Raw genomic sequence first — 20,768 nt, forward strand, 5'->3', positions numbered from 1 at the left:
TGGTCATACAGCAAGCCGTTGAAACGTTCGACTATCAAAACACAAAGTGTGTAGCATTCCCGCGCCCTCTCCTCCGTCATCACTCCACTGTGAAACGATATCGTCGGCTCGTCATGTGGAACATAGTTGTTTGTGAAAATCACAGATTAAATCTATCTAGATAACCACACTAAGTACAATTGTACGTGAATTATTAGAAGTAGGTAATTTGTCGTTTTATATGTAAAATTTAACTAAAAATCTCTATGAATTAGGTCGGTTGTCTTGCAGTACGCAATCACGCGGTCCCCTCAAGGGTCATTGTTTCTTTAAATAATATTTAAGAAACCAGGATTTTCTTCTACGTGAAAGGCTTAAATAAGTATGCACAGACAAATTTCCTAATGTCTCGATGTGCACCATTACTCACGCGAATTACTTACTATACCAACGAGGCAGCCAAATCAATGTCTCTTGCAGCGGTAGTCGATTGATGCTGTTTGGGTCTCAAGCTCCTTAGCCCACCCACGGAACCCAAATCCGCACGATACCTCCGACCGAATTCAATTATCAAACAAAATCTTGATGTAGTTATAATAAAATATAAATATGTATTAAAAACAAACATCCTACCTGTTCGAAACCAATCCGTTAGTTTTTGAATTCTTACCACGGCAACACGGGTCGCGATTTGACGGTGCCGTCGCGATTTGACATCTGTCACTTTGTCTTGCTTCTCGAACGGGACGGTACCTGTATATTGACGGTCTACGCTAAAGTTGTGTATCATCGCTAATCCTTATCCATTCCTGCCCCATACCCTTCTCCCTAAGTGATACGGCGTGAGAAGACGAAGGCATCGGTTCCGGTGAGTGATTGCATGATATTTTGTTAAAATAGTACATACGGCGCCGCGAATCGCGGCACATGTTCGACGCGCACCTCGTGCTGGTTTCCGTAGCCCTAGGCTGCCACGAGGTCGCTGGGTTCGAATCGAACAATTTCTGGTAGCAGAGCGTGGTTAGATTTGTGAAATCTATAGTAATTACCACGAATTGTAAAAATTTTTACGTCTAACCTCACTTAATTTTGTTACTAGTCAGCAGAAGTAGTGTAGGCATAGGGTTCGGTTCTGTTTAAACTATCATTCTGCTGACCTAGGTCAGGTCGTTTAGTGTGTTTCTATCCACCTGGTTAAGAAAATTAGTGAGTAGTAATAGTTAGTAATAGTAAGACTGATTTATTAGCTTCCACTGCGCATAGCTGACTAATTGTACGTGAGTTGGACAGCTGTGCTGGCTGAGTTTATGACCTAGCACACAGCTGCTACAGTGGTCAGCTATTTTCATACTATTACTACAGATTTATGTTAATTCTGCTCATCATAGCAGTAGATTACCACATCTATTTAAGCATAATTGTGTGTAACAATCTGAATGTTATTACAGTTTGGGTTTATAATTTATTATTAATTTGTGTATGATTGTAGCTCACTTCCTACTTATATTTTAGTATAATTGAGCTGCAACACATTTGTAATTGAATATAACTGGAGTACTTGTTGAACTTGTAGTAGTAGATTGCTGGTTGGGCCCTGTTTGGAGACTAGCTTAGTTATAGTCCAGAGGCCAACGGTGTATGAGTGTCATTTCAAAACTTATACCAGCAATTTGCTATTATATATATTTTTTGTTATTTGTTTTAATTTGTTCTAAATTTAAATTACTTGTTTGAATTTGTGGTAGTGGATTGCTGACTGTGGGCCCTGCTTGGTGACTGGCTTTGGTATAGTCCTGAGGCCATCAGTGTTTGAAAATTAATTCACAAATTTTTATCAGCAATTTGCTATCATATAATTAATTTTTAATTTTAATTTTGTTATTTGACTTACCCGTTGAACGGTGTGAATACTTTGTGATAGTAAATTGTTGATTGGGTCCTGTTTGGTGACTAGCTTCTAGTTATAGTCTAGAGGCCAGGTGCGCTTGAGTTTAGTTACAACTCAAAACCTGGTATCAGCAATTTTCTATCTTATAACTTTTAATTTTAAGTTTGTTCTTATTGTTGGGGTGTCCTTGGTACAGTGGTGAGGTCTAGGTTACCTAAATACTTAGGAGTAGGAATATTTTGGTGGGCTCACTCGTACACTCCTTTAAATAATTCCTTTGTTTTTGTTTTGAATTTTTATTTTGATTTTTTTTTGATTTTTTTTTGATTTTTTTTTGAATTTTTTTTTGATTTTTTTTTGTTCTGGTTGTAAACTGCAAGTAACATGTCGGTGTCCTACATTCGCGGGAAGGTGACTAGTGAGCTCCGATGGTTCGCATCAGCTCATGCTTTGGTTGACAGAACGGATAGGGATGCGGCATTGCTCGATAGGGCGTCTCAGGTGCACGAACGGTTGGAGGTAGTGTACGATCGGTTGTCTGACCTCGTTGCTTTGGGGTCCGAAGTGGAGAAGGAGGTGATCCATGCCATCGGTCTTGACGTGGACCAGTGTCAGGAGTACGCTGATGCCATTCTGCAACGGGTGGCCGATATTAAGAAGCAGTCGCCTTCCGGTGGTAATGGAGGTTCGGGAACTTCGTCAGGCGTCATATCACGCCTCCCCTCCATCGACCTGCCGATCTTCCACGGTGATCTGAACGAGTGGGTCGGCTTTATAAATTTGTTTGACAGCCTGGTCCATGGTCGGTCGGACTTGACTGCCTCTTATAAGATGGCTCAGCTTCGGGGTGCTCTGCGAGGTGAACCTGGTGAATTGGTGGCACACTTGCCTATCACCAACGACAATTATGCGGTCGCACGCCAGATCCTATTCGACCGATATCAAAATCAACGACGGTTGGTAGACGCTCAGCTGGCCAGGCTGTTTGCGATACCCAAACTTTCTCGGGCGTCCGATATCAGAACCGAGGTACTGAATCCAGTTACGGTGGCCACTAAGGCCTTGGGCAATCTGGGTCTACCAGTAGACCAATGGTCATATCTGCTCTTTTATATTGTTGCAGGTAGGCTGCCGGTTGAGGTGCTCACTCGCTTCGAGCAGCAGGACAACGCAGGTAGGGACGAACTGCCTACCCTGGCCAATCTGCTGGCATTTTTAGAAGCCGAAAGTCGCAGACACGAGATTATGCCACCACCCTCCTCCTCTGGGTCGCGTGTGCCGGCTTCCGGCCACGCCGTTTCGGTTGCTCAGAGGGGAGGGGGAGGGGATAAGAGGGGGCCGTCTCAACGACTGACTGCGCTCATGGCAGCGGTGGGAGGCCCACGGTGTGCCTTCTGTCATGAGAGCGGGCACGACGTAGCCGCCTGTCCGAGGTTCCGGTCGACGCGCATCAGGGGTAGACGCAACATCGTTGCCCAGCGGCGATGGTGCTTTTTTTGTTTTGGGCCGCACACGGCGAGCGTCTGTCCACAGCCACAATTGTGCCCTAATTGCGACGGTCGGCACCATGCCCTCCTGTGTCTGGAGTCTGCCGCCACTCCGAGGTCATCCGGACGCAGTCATCCAGCCTCGCCGACCGGTGAGCGCACCGGTCGTAGCCCTCGCCAATTCGGCGGCGTGGACCCTCGGGAAGAAGCTTCGCAGGGAGGAGCCGGGTTAGGTACTGCGGGCGGGTGCCAGCGGATGCCCACTAGCTACGCCGGGGTGGCCACGTTGTCCCCCCGTGCGGGGCCGTGTTCGCCTGCTGGATCGAGTAGCCCTGCTCACTTGTCTCCCCTTCCCTCAGAAGTACGGTTTTCCCCTCCGCTGAGGGAGCGGCCGACGCTGGAGCGACTCCCTCCAGTGTTTGGCCCGTTTGGCCATCGTACACGGAGGTATATGAGGCGAGACGGGAAACGAGGGCCTTATGTGGGAGCGTGGGATCCGCTGGCACGCTACGACCTTCCGTCGCGCGCCGACCGGGATAGCGGGGACCCGGGCCCCCGCTAGGAAATTGCCGCTCACTGCAGTGTTGCCCCAGCCCCAGAAGCTGTTTTACTTCCTACCGCTTCTGTTCGGGTGTTGGATTCGGATGGCAACACTGTGTTTGCTCGAGCTCTGTTGGATTCCGGCGCACAGGGCAGTATTATGTCGAGCAACCTTGCAGTACGGTTGGGCAATCCTATTTACAAGTCTTCTTATTCTATTCGTGGAGTGGGCAATGTTAGAATTTCGGACGTGATCGGTCACACTTCATTTATTTTCTCATCGAATCCCAACCCTCGCTTACAGTTTAGAGTCTCAGCTTTGGTGATGCCTGAGGTGATAGGTCGTCACCCTCCGGTGAAGGTAAACAGTTACATACGGTCATTGACTTCAGACTTACGGCTAGCGGACCCCAAGTTTGACACCCCGGGGCCAGTAGACGTACTACTTGGGGCGGATGTACTAGGGAAGCTGCTCCTGACTGGGAAGCGCGTTCTTCATGCGGAGGGTTTGGTTGCAATGGACACAAAATTAGGGCATGTATTGTTGGGTCCTGCGTTCCGGCCGGTCGCTGCGAGGAAATCGGACAATTTTCTGGTCGGGTCTACGCTTTCGGAAGTAGTCCAACGGTTTTGGGAACTAGAAGAACCTCCTACAGCTTATCGAGTTAACCCGGATGAGGAGGAATGTGAGCTGTTTTACCAGAATAATACGGGTCGTCTCTATTCGGGCCGGTTCTTGTTAAGACTTCCTTTTCGGGCGAATCGCCCACTGCTAGGCAGTTCGAGGAAGGCAGCAGAGACTAGACTTTTGTCAATGGAGAGACGCATGAGGCGCGACGCGGTGTTCCGGCAGAAATATGTAGAGTTTATGCGGGAGTATGAATCCTTAGGTCACATGTCGGTTTCCAAGGTAGATTGGAGTGCTACAGAGCACTGTTTCCTGCCTCATCATGCGGTTTTGAAAACTCCTAACGGGAAAATTAGGGTCGTGTTTGACGGTTCGGTCACGACCTCCTCCGGCGTCTCGTTAAATCAGTGTCTCCATTCGGGTCCAAAGCTGAACCGGGACATTTCAGACATACTGACGAGCTTCCGCCGGCACCAGATCGTTTTCGTGGCAGACATCCGTATGATGTTCAGGCAAACGGTGATTCATCCGGAGGATAGGCGGTATCAACTCATTCTCTGGCGTGAAAGCTCAGATGAGCCCATAAAAATTTATGAACTGAACACGAACACTTACGGGTTGCGGTCGAGTCCATATTTGGCGGTTCGTTCTTTGCGGGAGCTGGCAGTGAGGGAACGGTTGCACTACCCTCGTGCTGCGGACATTTTGGAACGGGACCTATATGTCGATGACGTATGTACGGGCGCCGACAGTGTCGAAGAGGCCTTATCACGCAAGGATGAACTGATCCGCCTTTTGAGCAGGGGCGGGTACGAGTTGAGAAAATGGCTGTCTAACTGTCCTGAGTTGTTGACTGGTTTGCCAACGGAGTTTCAACAGGATCCCCATCTTTTCGAGAATGTCGATAACCCTAACATGCTGTCGGTCCTAGGGATACAATATCGTCCGATTCAAGACGAATTTACCTATCGGGTGGAGTTGGAAAATCCAAAGGTATGGTCTAAGCGAACGGTGCTTTCCACAATTGCTCGAACCTTCGATCCAAACGGTTGGATCGCTCCTGTCACTTTTCTCTTGAAGTGCTTCATGCAGCGACTGTGGTCTGCTAACCTGTCATGGGACGAGGGGATTGCTGGTGACCTATTGAAGGATTGGTTGAACTTTTTCTCGTCTCTTCCTGGTATTAACCACGTGTCAATACCTCGGAAGCTGGTTCCTGCGGGCAAATACAAGGCGTCTCTGCACGGGTTTTCGGATGCCTCGGAACGTGGATTCGCAGCTGCGGTATACTTGCGAACGGTTTCTTCAACTGGAAGGGTTGATATACGGTTGGTGTTAGCGAAGAGTAAGGTCGCTCCGCTTCGGACACGCATGACGATTCCGAAGCTCGAGTTGTCTGGTGCCGCTCTGTTGACTAGGTTGTTAAACCATACAGCTACTAGTTTACGGTCGGTTATTGATTTAGAAAACACTGTGTATGCTTGGACAGACAGCCAGATAGTGTTGTGCTGGTTGAAGGCTTCGGTTCATACACTTGAAGTTTTCGTGGCCAACCGTGTCTCCCAGATTCAAGGTTCTGAGGTCCCTCTAACCTGGAGACACGTGCCTGGTGAGCTCAATCCGGCGGACTGCGCTTCTCGGGGATGCTTAGCATCGGAAATAGTTGATCATCAGTTATGGTGGGGTCCCCAGTGGCTCACCATGAAGGCTTCTCAGTGGCCTCCCTCTCGCATAGAAGTTCCTCCAGGTCTCGTGGCTGCACCGGCGCAGTTCGAGGATCGAGGAGTGATTCAGGGGTTGGATTTGGATCTGCTCATCAACCGTTATAGCTCCTTGGACAAGCTGGTTAAGGTTACCGCCTGGATTTTGAGGTTTATTCGGAATTGTCGTTTGTCGGTGTCTCAACGCAATATGACACCTGTTGTGTGTCCCATCGAGCGGAAGAAGGCGCTGCTGAAATTAATTGAAGTTGTGCAAGCCACCAGCTTTCATTCAGAATTGAAGGCGCTAAGGACTGAGCGCCCTAAGCTTCGTGGAGCTATCGCTCGTCTTAGCCCCTTTGTAGACGGCCAGGGGTTGATTCGAGTGGGAGGTAGATTAAGTAACTCAAATTTACCTTATTCGGCGCGCCATCCTCTTTTACTTCCCAAGAAGAGCCAGTTAGTTGACCTGTTGGTGATGGATCGCCACATCGCAAATTCGCATTCCGGTTGCAATGCGTTGTTGGCATCCCTCCAGAGGGAATTTTGGATTCTGTCAGGGCGTCGTACGGTTCGGAGCGTCCTTTTCCGGTGTTTACCCTGTTATCGGCTTAAGGCGTCTACGATGCAGCCTCAGATGGGAGATCTGCCTCCAGACAGAGTGAAGAAGATGAGGCCGTTTTCTGGAGTTGGTACGGACTTCGCTGGGCCTTTCATGATCAAGGCTTCACGTTTGCGGAATGTTAGGTTAATTAAGGCTTATCTGTGCGTCTTTGTCTGCCTTTCAACCAAAGCTGTACATCTTGAAGTTGTTGCCGACCTTACAACTGAAGCCTTTATTGCGAGCTTGGATAGATTTGTGTCCCGTCGAGGCTTACCCGAATTGATACGCTCCGATAACGGCACGAATTTTGTAGGTGCGGACCGTTACTTGCGGGATGTAGTAAATTTCTTGAACAATAACCAGGTGGATATTGAAACGGCCCTCTCTCGTCGCGGTATTCGGTGGACCTTCAGTCCTCCAGGATGCCCCCACTGGGGTGGAATTTTCGAGGCAGTAGTAAAATCGGCTAAGACTCACTTGATGCGCGTGATAGGGCAAACCTCGCTCACCTTTGAGGAGTTAACTACGGTATTTTGTAAAATTGAAGCGGTACTTAATTCACGGCCGTTGTGCCCGCTCAGTTCAGACCCGAATGACTTGGAGTCGTTAACTCCAGGCCATTTCTTGATAGGACAGCCACTCAATGCGTTGCCGGAGTATCCCCTCTCGGATATCAAGCCTGGACGGTTGAGGCGATACCAGATGTTGCAGCAGATGTCCCAAGATTTCTGGAAACGTTGGTCCCTTGAGTATTTACATCTGCTCCAGCAGCGCTTTAAGTGGACGGATAGAACCAGTCCCCCTCACGTCGGTGACCTTGTGTTGGTTAAGGATGCTAACCTGCCGCCACTGCGTTGGCGTAGGGGGCGCATTGTTAATCTGTTTCCCGGTAAGGATGGGACCCCTCGGTCTGCAGAGGTTCTGGTCGGGGACTCGGTTCTCAAACGAGCGGTCACAACGTTGTCCCGGCTGCCAGTTGATTAGGGACAGGTAGGGGACCTGTCCGGGCGGGTGACTGTTCGAAACCAATCCGTTAGTTTTTGAATTCTTACCACGGCAACACGGGTCGCGATTTGACGGTGCCGTCGCGATTTGACATCTGTCACTTTGTCTTGCTTCTCGAACGGGACGGTACCTGTATATTGACGGTCTACGCTAAAGTTGTGTATCATCGCTAATCCTTATCCATTCCTGCCCCATACCCTTCTCCCTAAGTGATACGGCGTGAGAAGACGAAGGCATCGGTTCCGGTGAGTGATTGCATGATATTTTGTTAAAATAGTACATACGGCGCCGCGAATCGCGGCACATGTTCGACGCGCACCTCGTGCTGGTTTCCGTAGCCCTAGGCTGCCACGAGGTCGCTGGGTTCGAATCGAACACTACCCATATTAACGTTTTTACGGACGTAAAAAAGTCAATACAGATTAAAATTCCCAAAGTTATCTGTGCTGTCGCCCTGACAGAAATCCGGTGACGTTTGATTGACAGATGGGTCGCTGTCGCCTTCGCGAGGCCGAGTTGACGGCTTAATCTATAGTGCTCGATTTAGAAAAATAAAATAAAAATAATACGTTATTATAATAAACTGAGATGTTTATTTTATTATTAAGCAGCGACTTCGATGTACCTTTGGCAGTGCTGATGTCCGCGAGTGTGTACGTCTGATTTAGAAATAGGACAGACCATACGACGGTCCGAGGTGAGGGTTGACACTCCTGCACTTGAATATCTAGCCTAGAAAAAACACTAAAACGGTGACACAGCTACACCAAACATTCTAAAGGAGTTAAAGACGAAACATTAGTATGAAACAATATTTTTTTAACCGTTATAATATACTCCAATAAAACAAAAATTTGAATTCTAACGTCGCAGAAATAGGCACTCTTGGCTTTATAATTACATTACAAAAATAAATATACCTATGCACTAAGAACTTACGTAGATGCGAAATGAAACACTAACGTTGTAAGAAGTTCTATTTGTAGTGAGTTAATTACTATTCAAATATATCGATTGTCACTCAAACACGCTGGCGGTCGCTTGTGTGTCAACAACGACGTGTGGTCTTCCTAGAACTATGAGATTTCTTAGAAAAACGTCACGGAATTGTCACTTGTGTACACTGGCGTGAGTTTGAGGATTGATTAGTAATTTTTATTTCAATGAATTGCAGATCAACATATGGACCGGCATGGCTTGGCTGGCGATCACATTACCCCCTATATAAATAAGAATTACTTTATCAGTTCAGCACCCCTTCTGCCCTTCACCCGTGTGATGGGAAGAAGCTGGTCCAATGCGAAGGCTGACCTGAACAGCTGAGCAACACGTTAGACGCGTTAAAAGTCCAAAATTTCTAAGACGCGCCGTAGAAAAGATTGAGCTCAACATTCCGAAACGAAAAAATATATGATTTAGCGTAAAACATCGAAATCAAGATAAAACGAAAATAGGCCAGAACCAAATCATCAACACTCGCATTATCGGAGCATCGAATCGCGTTTCGTGCCGGCCCATCATCGTATCATCGATATAATACGCGTTTTAAAAACGAAATAATACGATACAGATCGAAAGTAACGGCGCGGTGATCACAAAGGCAAGATTCGATCAGCCGTAACGATAGTTTTACCAGCGTATTAAAGAGTTTGTTCGGTTTTCGCGGCACGTCGTGGACGCAATAAGCGGGTCCGGCTTGTCTGTCACCCGTCGGGGGTGCGGGGTTAATGTACTCGGCTACGTCTTTGTATGTTCTTCGCTTAGGGCTTAGGACATGAAATAATATCCACATACATTTATCTAAGTTAGTTAAGTTCTAAATTTAACACGGTCATTATGATTGGTAGGTGATGATTGAAAAATTTGAATTCGTGGTTTTATGAAATTACCGCTATTGGACTAGATATTGTTTCAATGCAAGGTAGACAGACTTACTTCACTCGAACTTCTCAAAGTGAGATGTATCAGAATCGGCTCCAATTCCTTTGAACAGCAGGTGGGTTGCTAACGCATTTGTTTAGTTAAATAGAAAAAATCAAATAAATAAAAAATCAGAATGCATAAATACTAAAAGTCCTGCCATGTTCCATCGAAAATATAGAATCGTTACAACAATTTTGAATCAGTATTGTAGTTTGTAATAATCTGTTCACGGTTCGGATGACGTATAAATCTCACTGAAATTGCTTGTGAGTCTTAACGCTTGATATTATAATTATAGATGGAAGGACCTGCTATGAGCTGCCACATATATAAGGCACCATTGTCCTACGAATTCTTCACGCACATACATATCTAAGTCACGCTATAGGATTGCCGTTGCCTCAGTAAAATCAAATCTTCGACTGTTAATGACAACCGCGGAGCTTAAGTCAAGAAAGATTCGACAATTATAGATTTTTCCATGAGTCCGTAAAGCATCAGCCCTACAGATACCGATCGTTGGGGGTTAATGAAGTTTTCTCTCGGCGCGATTCCCACAGGTCGTCACATGTACAGAGTTAGCGGCACACATTGCGCACGTCTCATATTGGTCCGAACGGCGAAATGTTTTAATAAGCGCATCCCCGGGACGAGGCCGTTACGTATCCGGCACGGCACCGGCAGCGGCGCGACTTATTAATGTCTATTGTTAGTTTTTGCGTTATTGCGCTATTTCTGGGATTTTTTTTGCTCTGTTATTAGTTCTTACAGTAGAGTTTTGTTTCTTTGATTATGTTTTATTTATTTATTACGTGATATAGGAAGACGAACTCACTTCAAAACTGATATTTAGTGTTACGGCAACCACGACAGAATATTAATATTAATGTTCGTTTACACCAATATGGCTTCAATATACATACAAATTATAAAGGAGATAATAGGTACATTCATTTTGAGAAAAGACATCGGTTTCTCGATTGAATAGTTATTATTGGTAATGATACTACAGGCGCAAGGCACAGCAATCAAGTAGATCAATATAAAAATTGGTCTTAGCACTAAGTTTAGCTAAGCTGTTTTCGTGCCATCATGGGAAACTTTAGCCATAGAAGAAGTAAATTGTTATTCAAAATCAAACACCCGGTTTTTTATTAACCTCTGTAGGTAGGGTGCGATGTCCTTCTTGTCCTTTTTCAAACGAGGCTTGTTGAGAGCACTTATTGGTAGGCGGCGGAAGTCCATGAGCGACGGTAACCACTCACCATCAGGTGGGCCGTATGCTCGTCTGCTTGCAAAGGCACTAACAAAAAAATTCAAGTATAGAAAAGCACTAACATGAAAACTATCCTGTACCCCTTGCTTTATTTATTAAAAAAACAATCCATACAATAACACCTAAAGGACAGTTTCCGAAAAGCATAAGGCAACAACAAAGGCATCAGTAATTGAGTACGTTTATCCCTGGACTCCATAACGGTCCCGGGCAGTGCATTAATGACATTTTTCACATGTTTCCCGGGTCGCAGGTCAAGACGGTGTAGCTCGGGGTGACGGAAAGCCTAGGGCTGAACCAATTTTCGCATGTTCTTTATAATTTTTATTTATTTTGATTATCACCTAAGTCAAGAAGTCCAGTGTGAATAATAATATAATCGTAATATTAAGATACAATCATCGAGAGAGACTGAACACATCTCTACCGTCGTCCTACCTATTCCTACCACGAACTATCCGTATGTTTTGATCTGAAGAATAGAGAGCCATTGTTCCAATCTAATTAACATTTTAGAGGCTTTGGGTTTCAAAGAAATATGCAATTTTTCCAAAAATCTACTCGAACTTCCAAAACGGGAAGTCCCTATTTAGCCGATCTTGTTATACGCTGTGGTTTATTGGTTTGAACCTCAAGCACATCAGATTGAGGGTCGCTTTTTCGATCCGGTGGTAGATTCTGTGAACCACTGCTCTTGCTAGGGTCAGTGTTTGCAACTTCGCCAGGTTTGTGTCCCGTAAGCTCTCCTACTTATCTGGTAACGCTGATAGTCTTTCAAGGCTGTCAGCATAGGTAGGAAAAAAGGGAAAATTAGATTCATATATGAAACAAAATAAAATCATCTGTAGATATACGAAGAAGGGAAGATCTTCCACCGAGCGAGTGATATAGCTCGGTAGACCGGCGGTCCGAATGTTGTTTTTCGGAACTTGTGTATATGCTAGCGTATCTCGAAAATTTCGGAAGCGAGATTCAGGCATCAGTCAAATTTTTTTTATTGCTTGGGTGGGAGGACGAGCTCACAGCCCACCTGGTGTTAAGTGGTTACCGGAGCCCATAGACATCTACGACGTAAATGCGCCACCCACCTTGAGATATAAGTTCTAAGGTCTCAAGTATAGTCAAATGTCTTGTGTTCTGTGATGGCTACCGCCACACGTCCAAAGCTTTTAATTTAACACAAAATAATGTTATGCCTCCCAGCCCTGAAGACAGTGTGCACCCCCGGGGGTTGACTTGAAGGCGCGGACGTCCCGTCAATCAGTTCGCTAGACGTGACGCGAATGTCCAGTTACGTTCAGGAAACATTATGTACACAACTGCTTTGTGTTGGGATGTATTATTTTTACGTTTCCATTGTATTTGTCGCATGTCGTAGATATATACTGGTGGTAGGACCTCTTGTGAGTCCGCGCGGGTAGGTACCACCGCCCTGCCTATTTCTGCTGTGAAGCAGTAATGCGTTTCGGTTTGAAGGGTGGGGCAGCCGTTGTAACTATACTGAGATCTTAGAACTTATATCTCAAGGTGGGTGGCGCATTTACGTTGTAGATGTCCATGGGCTCCAGTAACCACTTAACACCAGGTGGGCTGTGAGCTCGTCCACCCATCTAAGCAATAAAAAAAAACATAGGTTTCAATACAACTTTTCTGACGTTTTTTTTCTAATACTATATCCGGTTATTCGCATACCTACTACCTACCTACCTACGCATATGCCAGGTTTATTTTTGAAGATAATTTAACTTTTAAAATATTTCTATTCAGACCATCAGTCAACTTGACCCTGATAAAAGATATCCCTGTGGATCGAGATATTGAGCAGTTTGATCGCTGTCTCTGAAGCGAAGGACATATTAAGATAGTTATTTCTTATTAGTCTCTTATAGAAATGAGCTAAATTTTTATTAGCCATAAAAGATTCAGCCAGTGCCATATCTATATACTGCGATTTCGTTTGAGACCCACAGCTTTAAGTATGCCTGCTAAAAAAGGATTTTCGTTTTTTTCTTGTCTCTATATCCAAATAATGTGAAGAACAAAAAAATGTAGTATTCGTCTTATCAACAAAACTTCACACTAAAACTTGACTGACAAGATCAATTATCAGCATATGTCATCGGTCTGTCGTGAGCACTGGCATGTCGGGTTGACGAGCGAGGTGGAGATGGAATGACGCGTCCTTCCCGGCCTCGTTGAAAAACGTAAGCTGGTCCGTAATTAGGGATCGAAGTGACCCGGTTGAGAGAGCACCAGTTCCAATATCGTCTTTGGAATATTTTAGAAATATTCATGATCTCGTCATTTGAATGCACGCATCGCAGATTGTAACGCCTGTTTTAATATTATGCTACTACTGGTGGCGCTAGCAATAAGAATATTTTTTTAATGGTATCGTAAAAAATAAGGCTGTTTGATTTAATGGTACATAAAAACATTTCAAACTAAGCCTTCAGAAGTAAATCTTACCATTGTCGACAGATCATCAAAATTAATTTTAGTATAAATAAAATATTTAAAAACTTAACAAATAAAAAACAGCAATCTCGACAAAAAAACTAAAATAACTTTTTTTATAGTGCTAATCCTGATCAGGGTAAATAATAATAAATAACTGAACAAAACACACACGGTCATTCGGCCTCAAGTTAGGATTCCCTGTGTTATGGGTACTTGACATACATGTTTATATACGTGTAAATATATACCTATGTATATGGATAGTAAACACCCAGACAAAAAGCAAACAAAACTGTTTATGACACGAATGTTTGCCCGATGTAGGAATCGAAACGCCCTTGGCGCAATAGTCATGGTTACCGGACCCCATTGACATCTACAACATAAATGCCACCACCCACGTTGAGACATGACTTCTGAGGTCTCACTTATAACAGTGCCACGGCTGCCCTGCCCTTCAAACCGAAACGCATTACTGCTTTACGGCAGAAATAGGCAGGGCGGTGGTACCTACCCGTGCGGACTCACAAGACGTCCTACTATCAGTAATTATGCAAATTATAATTTCGCGGGTTTGATTTTTATTACACGATGTTATTCCTTCTCCGTCAATCGTGAACATTTGTTAAGTAAGTTATTCATTAAAAAAATTAGTACCCGCCTGCCGGACGTCTTATCCCTTAGGCCATGACGACTTCAAATAACTACTGGACTACCGAGTCAGTCAGTGGAGTCAAGTGTAATAAACAAAAAATTATAATAAAATATTGTATTGCTGTGGGACCTTAATACGGGTGCAAATTGACATGTTAATCGGGCGTTTTGAAATTACTGAAAATTCGGTTGATATAAACAACAGATAGTTACAGGTAGAGAGGTAAAAAAAGCGAGTTAAAAAAGAAACGTCTTTCAAAACGTTACAATTTCACAATACGCTCTCGAGTGGTAACGACAATAGCTGTCACTTTGACGTCTGTCACCCGAACTGTCAAACCGGACGACGGGTGTTGACGAGCTTCGAGAGCTCTATGTGACGTACCGACGAAAGGGTGTTCGGACTTACAAAAGCTGTAGTGGATCATTGTGAACTTTGAGATTTTAATGTTTTGTGAAATAGTTATTGAGTTTATTTTAGTTAGAGCTTAACGTAATATTTATTTTGCCAAATCTTAGTCTAAATACGTAATACAATAATTATATTTTATAGGTTAAGAAAATTTATATACATAGTTTAATAGCACACACTGGGACCATTGTAAGTCTAGCATTGATGTGAAATCGCAGTGATAATGACATGCAATGATGATGATCGATTGTGTCTCTGATCGTTGAGTAAACGCAAGTACGAAATATAAATCAACCGAAAACAATGTCACCTGACAGGCTCAAAACCGAACAAACAAAAGTGGTTTTCATTTTTGGACACGAAAAGGCGTAAGGTGATCACCGATCACTCGAGACGGACGAAGTGAATGGAACGAGCGAATGAATGAGTGGTCGGCGCGGGACAGCGGCATCGTTTTGATGCGACGCATCCCTCAAAGCTATGGGGATTGTTAATATGGAGTCAGCTTTAAGGGAAAGATGGTTAGAATATTAACATTCTACTTATAGTTTGTGTTTATTAAAGAGCGGACGGTTAGCGTGGTATGGACATGTGATGCGTAGAAACGAGATGCGTGTGACTAGGTGTTGTATGGAAATGGTAGTGTAAGGTAGAGTGGGAAGAGGTCGACCGAAGAAGACATCGATGGAGGGTGTGAATGACGATATGAGAGAGAGAGGAGTGAGTGTTGAGATGACGGCTGATAGAAGAGAATGAAATAGAAAAAATTGGCTGTGACGACCCCACTTAAGTGGGATAAGATGGAGACAAAGAAGAACCTATAGTTTGTGTATAAGCTCATTAATTTCATTGTATTTTCTCGTATTGAATAAATAAGATACTATTCGACGAGTCTTAACGCTTCGCATGTCGTTTGGATTATGTAAAATTATTTAGAAGGTAACGCATTACTACTCCAATTAAACATCTTCAAAATAAAATGACACATTGCTATGAGAAAAGTAATTTTCATACGATCTTGTTGATCGTTATGATTATTATAGAGATTGCTTATCTTTTTTTTTTAGATATAACAAGAGGGCACCTTGATTTTATTGTAACAACAATTCATTTACATTTTTGAGCAATAAAAAAAAACATTAATAGTTGTAAATCACTTGCATACACAGTTTTCAAAAGCTCTCTCCATGCTAGCAGAGCCGTTGATTTATTTCGCTTCGTTGTCGGCGAGAACGTACCTCGTGACGTCACGGGTTTTTGTGTTTTTAATGGCTTTTTTATTGATGGTGCTCCGATAAAACTGAACCGGATAGGGTTACTGGGTTATGAATATTTTCGACACTACCGTTAGACGAGTGTCATTGTCATAGTAAATGTCAGCTCTTTAGCACTTTTTGTCACTTTTGATTCATTGATAATTTGAGAATATTATGTATCTTTTCCAGTCTAGGTTTCCCTGATTAGATTAAAGAGCAAGAATTCCATATTGGACATCCGCATACCATAGAAAATGTTCTTACATTAAGAAAATGTGCATTTTTGTAGATCATTTCTTTTTTCGTAAATAAAGTACCTAAACATATGCCCGATATTATCTTTAAATAAGTTTTACACTGTAACAATACAACGCGTTATTATTTAGTATAAAAAACAAGAAAAAGTTCTGTTTATTTTTTTGAATTTTTTTTATTGCCCTTGTAGGCAGGCAAGCACACGGCCCACCTGATGGTGAGTGGTTACCGTCGCCCATGGACTTCAGCAATGCCAGGGGCAGAGCCAAGCCGCTGCCTACCGCTTAATACTCATTACTCATACCTACTCAAAATGATGTTATTGCATTTTTTTAAATCAACTATATTTTGTTATAAGAACCCTACCGTAGTATTAATTTTGAATATGTTGTGTATACACAATACTACGCAAATTCGGTCGCATAGCTGCCATCCCTGAGCAGTGGTGACCATTCACAATAAATAATAGGCTAAGAATTTTTTTTAAAGCATCTTGATATTTTAGCATTTTAAAATCTCACTTGTTTGTTTACTTATAATCAATTGTCACAATAATCATATGAATTACCAAAACATAATACAGTAATATTTACTTAATCTTCGTTGTAAGTCACCAATTTGATAATGTAATGCCATGACGAATGATAAATGAAAATTATTTACGAAATCCAAATTTCGTTAAAACCTTTTTTTGTTTGTCAACAATATCGGCGTTTTCAAATACTTCAAGTGAGACAGTAAAGAAAAAAAAGGCTTTCAGTGTGGCAACCCTGGGCCCGCTATCTGACCGGCTAAGCGGCCGTCAGAATTCGTGAATGATTTTTTCGGCGCTTGTAACACCGCGCCTCATCGGCTATTTTTTAACCATTTGTCAGCCGAGCGAAAAAGATGCATGTAGCAAGCATAGACATTATTTTTTCTTTTTTTTCCAGCTTTTACTCGAAACCATCGACACGGTGAAGTGTGTTAGTGGTCAGTTAATAAATCTACCGTGGGGTTTTATTTTTAAACGTTTTTGGCGTTTCAATTTACTGCGGTGTTTTTGGGCATAGCGTTATTGGTTTTCGAAGGTACTGTGTCGTTGAAGTATCTTGGAGTTTATATTGAATATTATTGTACGTTTACTTTGGTAACGCTTTGGGAATATTTATTACAAATTGAGCTCCTATTAAAATTATATTTTGTAGAATTATAATTTTGAAATATAATTGTTTTTAGGTTCATATTAGGTTCATATCATGAACGGGTTTGGTTCATTGCTGATGTCTTCACACAAACTTTTAACAGTGAAATGCAGTGTAGGTGATACATTTGTTGTATGTGTTTACATTATTTACTTCTTTTCACTTACGTGGTATTACGTAACTGGTCATTGGCAACTTTTTGAAATGTATCCTTAGAGCGCTATATCGATCCTGTTGATGCCCGTTTCTTCTCTGATATTTCGTGTCCATGGCATTTTGCGTTTCTACACTTATCGGTTGTTCTAATTACATTTAAAGTCGATTGAGATACATACAACAAATATCAAATTTTAAAAGTTAATTTTCACGTATAAAATCATAATTCATCAAAATTTGTGACGCCGGTATAAATACTAGTTTGTTTTACTATTAAGAACTCAATTTTCACAAGAGTAGGTATAGATATGATTATGTTTTTTTTTTAAACCATTTAAAATTTTATAATATGTAAACCGCATTATAAATATGACACGGGCACGTTTCAGTACAGCGGCTGCAAAACGCATGATTGAAGCGGCCCGCAAAAATGTCGGCCAACGAAACGAGCGGCGGCGCCAAACCGCGGCCCGCTAATTTGTAACCCACTACTGCACGTAGACAACGGATTTACAGTTCCATTATGTCTGTGTGGCGATTTTCGAATATCGAATTGTGCTATTAAAATAAATCGTTGCTATTTCCGAATTGATTTAATTTCGAAAATCATTCTTTGAGAGTACTTATGCTGAATGATGCTCTGAACACCAAGCGAGCTGACTGAGAAGTGTTTGCTTCGAAGATATATGTCATTAGTTTCGATTTGCGACATTTATTTATTCCAAACGAAAGGAACCTGTTTTTGAGAGTTTCAAATTCAAGTAAATTGTCTACATTTTGATGTCATATGCTAAATGCTAATGTAAAGTATTCTAGCCCTAAACAATTATGATTTTCACAACAAGATGAAGTCGTCGTGGTCTAAAGGATAAGACGTCCGGTGCATTCGTGTTGATGCACGGGTTGTTCGAATCCCAGGCGGGTACCAATTATTCTAATGAAATACGTACTGAACAAATGTTCACGATTGACTTCCACGGCGAAGGAACAACATTGTGTAATAATAATCAAACCCGCAAACTTTAATTTGCGTAATTACCGGTGGTAGGACCTCTAGTGAGTCCGCGCGGGTAGATACCACCACCCTGCCTATTTCCTCCGTGAAGCAGTAATGCGTTGCGGTTTGAAGGGTGGGGCAGCCGTTGTAAGTATACTTGAGACCTTAGAACTTATATCTCAAGGTGAGTGGCGCATTTACGTTGTAGATGTCTATGGGCTCCAGTGACCACTTAACACCAAGTGGGCTGTGAGCTCGTCCACCCATATAAGCAGTAAAAAAAAAGATATATATGTATAAGAATTAACAGGATGATTGGTACCATCCTAAGTTCACAAGCTTGTCAGTATTTTTCTATGTACATAATTATTGTTTATGGAAACCAGCACTGCGAGGGAGGGCGCTGTATTATATTTTTATTGTTTTATCAATGTCGTTAACTCGGCGGGTGTGAACGTTGCCTGGGTCACGAGATAAAAGCGCTTTACGAGCTTAAGTGTGCGCGTGGATTTTATAATTCTAATATTTATGTGATTTTATCGATTAGTTTTGGATGCAGATATTTCACTGTCGGTTATTTGGGCCATGAATTAGAATTTATTTGAATTTTATTTATTTGTTGTCTATACGGGTCAATGAGCTGAGGGAAGGCTTCTGACGTCTCCGAAGCATACCCCAGTGCATCTCACGACCCTCACAGGAAGAGATGGAGTGGTACTGATCTAGGTCCCGACATCGCAGTATGCGAATACCTTGATTTACTAACGCTTTCCATCGATAAAACGGTAGTACGTTTTATTAAGACTAAAAAGTCATTTAATTTTGAAGCAAACTTGACTAGTTGCATCAGTAACAGACGTCCACTCGGAGAATAACTTCAATAAGGCTATAGCTTTTTCTTACCTAAGTTGGTAGTCTTGAGAGACTATTCCAGCGTAACGGAGCGAGTGGGGAGGTCTCAGCGTTGCTAACACTGGCCCTAGCAAGAGCAGTGCTTCGCAGAATCTACCACCGGATCGGAAACGCGACCCACTGAGATGAGATGATGATGAGATCCGGCGAGAAACTCAGTGGGCTGGCTACGGCTAGCTGCTTAGCTAATCATAACCAGATGGCGAGATATATCAAACACTTTAAAATTCTGCTCCAACAGACAATATATTGGCAAATGTGCTGCTTTAATATTAACATTTTCCAAATAACATCGGTAAATATCAAATGCCCCGAAAATATGTTCATTAGATATTTATTTGGGTTTACCCTTAAAAGAATGTTTGTATGTTAACAATGACCGCGGACGTATTTAAGATGAAGTGAAATAATCGCAGATCTGCCAATGTAACCTAAAAAATTCAGTACTGCCAATATTGTAGCGTGAAAAGACTGCATCCCCAAGTCAGTCACCCCTCACCCCCTGCGGCTGGTTAACACGGTTAATAATAGGCGCCTTACCCTCGCCCGCCTTATCTGCAGTATTAAACCATAAAACATTATAATTTACAGCGCTCTGTCGCTCTTCTATGATGCTCAGCTCGGAGGGCTGAGTTTCCCAAAGTTTGGTGCCTCGATGATTTACAATTTTGGAATATTTTAAAGTTACAAATACATTTAGAGTTTGTTTAGAATTTGAGAAATATTAAAATTACACGTTCGCCGATAATTTAGATAATAAGAGCGAGATCGTAACATAAGTAGAATTGCAGATATTTGCAGATTTTTATGATCACGTGTATTGAAAAACTGCATACAAGGTACGTATTAGAACGACTTTTAATCACTTTAAAAATAAGTTTATTGGTAATGTCATTATTAATAGCTCTTATTATTTTGGTTCACTAATTTTAATTAATTAATTTTGTTGTAACCACATTTCAAAGAAGCAGTTTATAATTTTAAATTTTGAAATCTGATAAGCGTTGGTCAATAAGCGTTTCAAAAGATGGCTTGGCGTGTTCGTCTTTGAATATAATAAAAAAACATAACGAAAAGGCATCCAAAAATAATAATTCGTTTTTTATATTTTCTTTTTATTTACATGTTCTTCTTCAAACGAGGCTTGCGGAGAGTACCTAATAGTAGGCAGCGGCTTGGCTCTGGCCACTGGGATTGCTGACGTCCATGAGTGACGGCGACCACTTACTATCAGGTGGGCCGTATGCTCGTCTGCCTGCAAAGGCAATAAAAAAAAGGCATCTCTCCCGAACATTTGAGGAGCGCCGTCGGTGAGATACTTAAAAATAACGGTAGCGTAGCAAATATTGTAATAGCCCGTTGTCGCTGTTTAGTTCGTTGTTTTAATAAGGTTCCTTTGCAGAACACGCACCGCGCGCGGACCGAGGCGAGGGACCAAACAGTTTGCCTTAA

General features: G+C 42.7%; 2 protein-coding genes across 5 annotated transcripts in view; both read left to right on the plus strand.

Annotated features, from left to right (window-relative positions):
- Positions 1 to 20,768, plus strand: part of LOC114241608 (protein tiptop) — a 367,727-nt gene that overhangs the window by 280,332 nt on the left and 66,627 nt on the right. The window lies entirely within an intron of this gene.
- On the plus strand, positions 2,252 to 3,916 carry LOC149502111 (uncharacterized). The gene has a single exon (XM_089730102.1). The coding sequence runs from the start codon at positions 2,252 to 2,254 to the stop codon at positions 3,914 to 3,916; it is 1,665 nt and encodes a 554-aa protein (XP_089586228.1).

Source organism: Bombyx mandarina, chromosome 10 (assembly GCF_030267445.1).
Source record: "Bombyx mandarina strain Sakado chromosome 10, ASM3026744v2".
Taxonomy (NCBI): Eukaryota; Metazoa; Arthropoda; class Insecta; order Lepidoptera; family Bombycidae; genus Bombyx; species Bombyx mandarina.